The sequence below is a fragment of the Lynx rufus genome, unplaced genomic scaffold (assembly GCF_022079265.1).
Source record: "Lynx rufus isolate CCGP_SWC_20201006 ecotype Redwood Valley unplaced genomic scaffold, mLynRuf1.p SCAF_8, whole genome shotgun sequence".
NCBI lineage: Eukaryota > Metazoa > Chordata > Mammalia > Carnivora > Felidae > Lynx > Lynx rufus.
In genome coordinates this window covers 73,625,302-73,634,243 of record NW_025814896.1, presented here as the reverse complement: position 1 = coordinate 73,634,243, position 8,942 = coordinate 73,625,302, and the positions used below count along the sequence as shown (strand labels likewise).

Genomic DNA, 8,942 nt, shown 5'->3' with positions numbered 1-8,942 from the left:
ATAAAAGATAAAATCTGGATGTGTAGCTGCAAAACATTCCATATTTATTATTCTGTTTGCCGTAGTTTCCAAAGCTGGTGCACCATACACGCACAAGAATGCAAAACAGGAACCCAGACGGATGGTCTAATGTTTCCCGTTTGCTATTTCTGGCTTTGCAATTTTCCTACATGGCATGCACGCAGGGGAGAAAAAACAACAATTACCCACCGTGCTAGATTTAAAAGCATTTAATGACATAGCATATATTTAACAGGGCAAAAGTTGAGAGGTACAGGTCATACGACTGAGTGCCAGGCCTGAGCGACCACCTCCCTGCTCTGGCCCAGCCTCTGGAGTTCATTCCTATCAATGCCATTTTGATTGTGCAGTAAGATGAAAATTTGTCATTACAATCGTTACAGTGACAAAGAAATGCACACTATGTATCAAATAGCAAGGTAATGAAGCAAATTATAACACAGTGTGGCAACACACGAGCAAGTAACCATTAGAGTAACATTACTTTGTCCAGTAAATGCTTCAGTTCCACTTGTACACTTACCAATGATTTAAAGGGTTTATTATACATCTAGTTTTATTATACTTTGTACTAGAATTATCTCAAACATACAATATAATGTATTTCAGCAAAAAAAAAAAAAATTGAAATTACAGATTATTTAAAACAGTATCAGTTTTCTATTCCTTCTCGTATACCGGTATACCGACATTCTTAACTGTCCTTGCAGTTGATGCAGAAAAGCCGCATGTCATGTGTTAGTAAGTGATGCCAGATACAAATGGTTTGGTCTGTAGATTTAACACGGAGCTGCACTGTGGCTGCAGCGAGATCATAATACACGATCTGTTTACTCAAGGTTAGACCCGTCGTGGGCACTTCTAATAAGTCAAGACTCAAGGTAACCACTGGAAATAAATGGAAGAGAATGGTGTCAGGAAATTGGTACATTTTGTCTCTGGTGAGCACAGGAAATATTGTTTAAGCACCGCTGCCTTGCATACCAACAGCACTAGAGGCGGGTTATTTCCAACGCAGCCTCACAAAATTGAGGAACAGTTTAAATATTGAGATCTAATCTATAGAATTTCATTAAAAAAAATCTGGTCTTCCCTCTGCACCTCAAACTTTTGTAACTTGGAGATAAAGTGTTTAGGTATATTTCCCCCACCCCCCAGAAATGCTCTATAAATAAAAAAAAAAAATCAACCACATTGAAGAACATTAGGCACAGAGAGTAATGTGTTGGTTCTGAGCTTGCATGCTGGAGTTTCACTGAAAAGGTAAGAGAAGGGCAGGAGGTGAAGGAAAGGAGTTCACTTCTTTTTGCCAAAAATGCTGAACCTCTTCTCCTTGTCTTTCTCTTTGTCCTTCTCCCGCTTGCCAGGGCTAGACTCGCTGGTGATGGTGACGACGCTGGTGGGCAAGGTCTGTGCCCGGCTGGATGCTGGCGTGCTCTGGGTGCTGGCGGACACCTCGTGTTTATCAGAGGAGATGGCGGAGGAGATGGCCTGGATCCATGTGTTCATTTCCTCCTGGACAAAGGAGGCACAGGTGAGACTCAAGTAAGAGAGGTGGGCTCGAAATGCTCTTGCTCCACCTGCCCCACCAGTGTGCCTCCGTTGGTAGGAAAGCTTGGGAACAGTGCATCTGGCCAACAGGGGCTCCTAGCTAACTGAGAGGCAAGCAGTTCCCAAAGAGGCCTGCGCAGAGTGAACACAGTTCAGCTCTCCCGAGAACTCGGTTTACAGTATCCTTCAGAAGTCACCATTCTAGTATGTGGACCTACAAACGTGGAGGAATGAGAAGACGGGTCTCCACTGGTGGGGGTGTCAGCTCCCACCTCTATAAATTCCTTCTTCTTTTACTTTTTTTTTTTAAAAATGAAATATATTTGATATACAAGCCTGCATAAATTTAACAGAAGTTGGTTTTTCAAATCTAAAGCACTGCCCATGTTGTGGTTCCGTCAGCAGACCTTCTCTCCCTGCAAGGAGGGGTACAACCATGGAATGGTCAGGTAGAGGTGGTGGAGTGCAGCAGGGAGGCCCTGTGACTGGGCTTCAGGATCCACATCCGGTCCTGGAAACACTTCACTGTGCCTCATCCACTGCAAGGGGAGTTGGGGGGTGAGGTGGGGGGAGATTTTCCACTGTCAACTTCAGGGTCCTGGTACTAGCTCTCCTGACAGGCAAAGACACAGTGAGATGCCATTCACTGCCCCCTAGAGATATAAGGGGAACCAAACAGCTTCCTGTTGTTAGTGACTGTGGAGACCAGATGATGGAAGCCATGGCTGATCATTACTTCTATATGGAACACTGTAGATAAAGCTTATCATGCCAATAAACACTTGCAAATACCTAACTACAGAGAGAAATGAATCTTAAAAACTTACATCATCTTTGGCTTGGAAGAGGTACTCATTGCCATCATTTAGTCTGTAAATTGAAGGAAGAAGTCAGTCACAATTTGACTTAGGAAGAAACAAAACCCTCAATTCCCAAAACCTATGTGGATATAAGCAGGCCACTGGAATCCTACCAGAACTGCCCATCAGAGCTCTGCATACATCACCAGCTGTGCCCAGGACCCACAAAGGCCGAGCAACAGCACCTTCAACATCAAGAAGCTATATAATTGGGCCAATATAATATACACAAAACTTAATGTTTTAATCCACTGGAAGGATAAAAAATGCCCCCAAAACAATCAACATCTGGCTTTGCTGTGACAAAGGAGCACCTGAATCATTGCTCTACACTGAATTTAAGAGAAAATGCTTTAAAAATTCTAAGTCCTTTCATTACATAACCATAAAGGGAACAATCCAACAAGAAGATGTAACAATTATAAATATTTATGCACCCAACATGAAAGCACCCAAATACATAAAGCAGTTAATAATAAACATAAAGGAAGTAATCAATAGTAATATAATAACAGTAGGGGACTTTAACACACCACTTACATCAATGGACAGATCATCCAAACAGGAAATCAACAAGAAAAACTGGCTTGGATGACACATTAGACCAGATGGATCTAACATATTCACAACATTCCATCTTAAAACAGTAGAATACACATTCTTTTCAAGTACACATGGAACATTCTCCAGAAAAGATCACATATTAGGCCACAAAACAAGTCTCAACAAATTAAAGAAGATCAAAGTCATATCATACATCATTTCCGATCACAATGCTATGAAACTAGAAATCAATCACAAGAAAAAAAATCTAGAAGGAACACAGATACATGGAGATTAAATAACATGCTATTCAACAATTAATGTGTCAAACAAGAAATCAAAGAGGAAATGGGGGAGACAAATGAAAATGAAAACACAATGGTCCAAAATCTTTGGGATGCAGCAAAAGCTGTTCTAAGAGGGAAGTTTACAGCAATACAGAATTCACTAAACAAAGAAGAAAAATCTTAAACATTACCTAATCTTACACCTAAAGGAGCTAGAAAAAGAACAAAACCCTAAACCAGTAGTACAAGGAAGGAAATAAAAGAGCAGGAAAAAAAAAAAAAAGAAACTAAAAAAACAATATGAGAGATCAATGAAACCAGGAGTTGGTTCATTGGAAAGATCAACAAAATTGATAAATCCTTAGCCAGATTCATTAAAAAAAAAAGGACTCAATTAACAAAATCAGAAATAAAACATGAGAAATAACTGACACTACAGAAGCACAAAGGATTATAAAAGCATATTATGAAAACTCACATGCCAACAAAACTGGGCAACCTAGAAGAAATGGGTTAGTTCCTAGAAACATATAACGTCCAAAAATTGAATCGGGAAGAAATAGAAGATTTGAATAGACTGATTACCACCAATGAAACTGAATCAGTAATCAAAAAACTCCCCAAAACATAAGTCCAGAACTAGATGGCTTTACAAGTGAATTTGACCAAGCACTTACTATTTTTAAAAACTTTTTAAAAGTTTATTTATTTATTTTGAGAGAGAGCGGGAGATAAGGAGAGAGAAAGGGAGAGAGAGCGAGCAAGTGAGCAGGGAGGGGCAGAGAGAGGGAAAGAGAATTCCACACTGCCAGCACAGAGCCCGAAGTGGGGCTGAAACTCATAAACCATGAGATCATGACCTGAGCCGAAATCAGAAGTCTAAGTGACTGAGCCACCCAGCTGCTCCTCAACCAAACGACCAAACGTTTAAAGAAGAGTTAATACCTATTCTTCTCAAACTATTGCAAAAAATAAAAGAGGAAAGATAGTTTCCAAATTCATTCTAGGAGGCCAGCATGACCCTGATAGCAATACCAGATCAAGATACTACAAAAAAAGAAACTATGGGACCGTACCTCTGATGAACATAGATGCAAAATCCTCAATAAAATATTAGCAAACCGTTGGGGTACCTGGCTGGCTCAGTCAGAAGAGCACTGGACTCTTGACCTTGGGGTCGTGAGTCTGAGTCCCATGTTGGGTGTAGAGATTACTTAAATAAAAAACTTAAAAAAAATATTAGCAAACCAAATCTACAATGCATTAAAAAAAATCACTGCAATCAAGTGGGATTTATTCCTGGGTTACAAGGGTGGTTCAGTACTTGCAAATCAATCAACGGTGATACATCACATCAACAAGAAAAAGGATGAAAAACATGATTATTTCAATAGATGCAGCAAAAGCCCTCAAAAGTAGGTTTAGGGACGCCTGGCTGGCTCAGTTCGTAGTAGAGCATACAATTTTTTACTCAGGGTCATGAGTTCAAGCCCCACGCTGGGTATGAGACCTACTTAACAAAAACAAAACCAAAACACACAAAGTGAGAGGGAATATACCTCAACATAATAAAGGCCATCTATGAAAACCCCACAGCCAACAACATCCTCAAGGGGGAAAAACTGAGTTTTCCCCCTAAGGTCAGGAACAAGACAAGGGTGTCTACTCTTACTGCTTTTATTATTCAACATGGTACTAGAAGCCCCAGCCACAGCAGTCAGACAACAAAAAGAAATAAAAGGAATCCAAATTGATAAGGAAAAAGTAAAACAGTCACTATTTGCAAATGACAACGTTATATATAGAAAACACTAAAGTCACCACCAAAAAACTACTAGATCTGATAAACAAATTCACTAAGGTTGCAAGATATAAAAATCAATATACAAAAATATATTGCATTTCTATACATGAACAGAAGTAGCAGAAAGAAAAATTAAGAGAACAGTCCTGAGGTGCCTGGATGGCTCAGTCGGTGGAGCATGTGACTCTTGATCTCAGGGTTGTGGGTTCCAACCCCACGTTGGGTGTAGTGATTACTTAAAAATAAAATCTAATCTTTAAAAAATTTTTTAAGTTTACTTATTTTGAGAGAGAGAGAAAGAGAGAGAGAGAGAGCACAAGTGTGCACGTAAGCAGGGGAGGGGCAGAGAGAAGAGACAGGCTCTGTGCCATCAATGCACAGCTTGATACGAGGCTCAAACTCACGAACCTGTGAAATCATGACCTGAGCTCTCAAGAGTTGGATGCTTAACTGTGCCACCCAGGTGCCCCTAAAAATAAAATCTTAAGAAAAAAGTCCCATTTACAATTCCACCAAAAATAATTAAAATAGCTAGGAATAAACTTAACCGAGGAGGTGTAAGACTCCGAAAACTATAAAACCCTGATGAAAGAAACTAAAGATGACATAAACAAATGGAAAGATGTTCCAGGCTCATGGACTGGGGAAAACACTGTTAAAATGTCCACACTGCACAAACCAAACTACAGATTTAATGCAATCTCTATCAAAATACCAACAGTATTTTTTCACAGAACTAGAACAAATAATCCTGAAATCTGTGTGGAACCATGAAAGACCCTGAGTAGCCAAAGAAATCCTGGAAAGCAAAAAAAACCAAACAAACAAACAAAAAAAAATGGAGATATCGCAATCCCAAATTTCAAGATACATTACAAAGCTGTAGTAATCAAAACAGTATGACACAAAAATACCGGCACAAAATCAATGGAACAGAATAGAAAACCAAGAAATAAACCCGCAATTATATGGTCAATTTATCTTTGATAAAGGAGGCAAGAATATGCAATGGGAAAAAGTTCATTCAACAAATGGTGTTGGGAAAACAGTACAGTAATGTGCAAAAGAATGAAACTGGACCACTTTCTTATACCATACACAAAAATAAACTCAAAATGGATTAAGGGCCTAACTATGAGACCTGAAACCATAAAAACTCTAGAAGAGAGCATAGGCACTAATTTATCTGATATTAGCCATAGCCACATTTTTATAGAGATGTCTTCTGAGGTAATAGAAAACAAAAGCAAAAGTAAACTATTGGGACTTCATCAAAATAAAAAGCTCCTGAACAGGAAGCAAACAATAAGCAAAACTAAGAGGGAACCTATGGAATGGGAGAAGATATTTGCAAAGGACATATCTGATAAAAGGTTAGTAATCCAAAACACAGCAAGAACTTATACAACTGAACACCAAAAAAAACCTAAAATAATCCAATTAAGAATGGCAAGAAGACACGAATATTTTTCCAAAGAAAACATACAGATGGACAGACACATGAAAAGACGCTCAACATCACTAGTCATCAGGGAAATACAAATCAAAATTACAGTGAGATATCACCTCACACCTGTCAGAATGGCTAAAATCAAAAGCACAAGAAACAACAAGTGTTGATGGGGATGTGAAGAAAAAGGAATCCTCACACACTGTTGGCAGGAATACAAACTGGTACAGCCACTGTGATAAACTGTATGGAGGTTTCTCAAAAAATTAAAAATAGAATTACCACATGATTCAGTAATTCCACTATTGAGTATTTAATCAAAGAAAAAGAAAACATTAATTCAAAAAGATATATGCACTCCTATGTTTACTGTAGCATTATTTACAATACCCACAGTATGGAAGCAACCCAAGTGCCCATCGATAGATGTATAAAGAAGATGTGATCTATATGTATTTATACACACACACACACAATGGAGTAATACTCAGCCATAAAAAAGAATGAAATCTTGGTATGTGCAACAACATATATGGGCCTACAAAATATAAAGTTAAGTGAAATACATCAAAAACAAATACTATATGATTTCACTCCTATGTGGAATTTAACAAACAAAACAATGGAACAAATGGAAAAAATAGAGAGGAAAACCAAGAAACACATTCTTAACTATAGACCACAAAACGATAGTTATCAGAGGGGAGGTAGGTGGGGGGACACATGAAAGAGGTGAAGGAGACAAAGAGGACACTTATCGTGAGGAGCAGTGAGCAATATATGTATATAGAATTGCTGAATCACTACACTGTACACCTGGAACTAATAAAACACTGTATTGTTAATTATACTGGGATTAAAAAAATTATGATTCTTTTTTGAAATTCTGCTATAGAGCTGGCATCCCCCAATTTATAAATACCAGAGTTTTTAAATAGACATAAATAAAAGATCTAGATTTCTCTTGTTCTATGGTACATAGTAAAAGAAACTGTCCTTACAAGGCCATCCCTGATACTGAAAAGTCACTAGTTTAGAGGGCTCACTCATTCACTTCACTGAGGTACAGAAGGAGTGATCCTGGGGGGTGGGGTGGGGTGGGGAGGGTAAGTACCCTCTGCCAATATGCTAACCCTCTGAACCTGCATCAAGGGAGAACAAAGGGGGAGGGAGGCAGCCAGGGAGCCAGGCTGTCTGCGCCTTGTCTTACAGAGTGTAAACGTTCCAAGTTCTGAAAAGCCTGCCTCCAGTGCTCCTTGAAAGAGCTGAAGAAGTCACACCCTTTGAGACTCTCATTTGCAGTCTTCAGCCTATTCCAACTGACAGGACAGAAATGCAGAACTGAAGACCAAAGCTTTTCAGGTCCCAAGGCAATAGATCATATTAGTATTAAACTAATTAAAATTGTAACCACTACCATGTTTACTTTCTAGCGGATAAAATGATTTTTCTGTCCATTTCCCAGTATAAGAAAAACTTCTAAGCTTGGATCCACTCTGTGGGGAGTACAGGTGTGTGTTCTACAAGCTAAAGACACTTGGAACTAGATGTTACCAGAATCAGCTAGAACATCTGCTGGGCAAGTCAGGGGAGCACAGACACCCAGTTCTAAACATGTGCTTCCTACTTGTCTCCATCTGGCTCGAGGATGACTCAATTGACCCACCTCTAGCTAGCTCTTGAGCAAAGAATAGCATCTCCTGGGTCTGGATAAGCTGCAAAGATGGGTAAACTATTTTTCTAAGCTTCCCTTAAATTGTGAGATGTGAACAGTTCACCCTGTCTTAGGAGACAGTAAGTTCCAGCTTATCAAAACAAAGCTGTTTTCTTCAAGGTCGAGCTGTGCCATTAACCACAGGGAGGCCGGTGACTGGCCACAGTCCCTAAAGATCCAAACTGAGACATGTGCCAAATTGGCACTAGGTTCAGTGGTGTTTTTTTTCTTTTTTTTTTTAATATGAAATTTATTGTCAAATTGGTTTCCAACCAATTTGCTCATCCCAACAGGTGCCCTCCTCAATATCCCTCACCTACCCTCCCTCCCTCCCACCCCCCATCAACTCTCAGTTTATTCTCAGTTTTTAAGAGTCTCTTATGTTTTGGCCCCCTCCCTAACCTTTTTATTTTCCCCTTCCCCTCTCCCATGGTCTTCTGTTCAGTTTCTCAGGATCCACACAGGAGTGAAAACATATGGTATCTGTCTTTCTCTGTATGACTTATTTCACTTAGCATAACACTCTCCAGTTCCATCCACGTTGCTACAAAAGGCCATATTTCATTCTTTCTCATTGCCATGTAGTATTCCACATTGGTGTTTTTTTATTTTCTTCTAATGGCAGAGAGAAGGAACTGACTGATCGCAGTATCTGCCTAGTAAAACCAACCCCCAGAGTGAAAATAAACAGGGACATTACTCTTGGGAACCA

General features: G+C 39.3%; 1 protein-coding gene across 2 annotated transcripts in view; it reads right to left on the bottom strand.

Moving 5' to 3' along the window:
- Window positions 1–215: 215 nt before the first annotated feature.
- The window catches only part of SPTBN1 (spectrin beta, non-erythrocytic 1), a 145,328-nt gene continuing 136,601 nt past the window's right edge, over window positions 216–8,942 (bottom strand). For both annotated transcript variants that reach the window (XM_047067508.1, XM_047067507.1), the window contains exons 34-35: window positions 2,400–2,442; window positions 216–1,536 (exon numbers count right to left, since the gene is read on the bottom strand). In XM_047067508.1, the coding sequence (XP_046923464.1) occupies window positions 1,318–1,536; window positions 2,400–2,442 (262 nt within the window). In that variant the 3' untranslated portion in view covers window positions 216–1,317. The remainder of the gene's footprint in view (window positions 1,537–2,399; window positions 2,443–8,942) is intronic.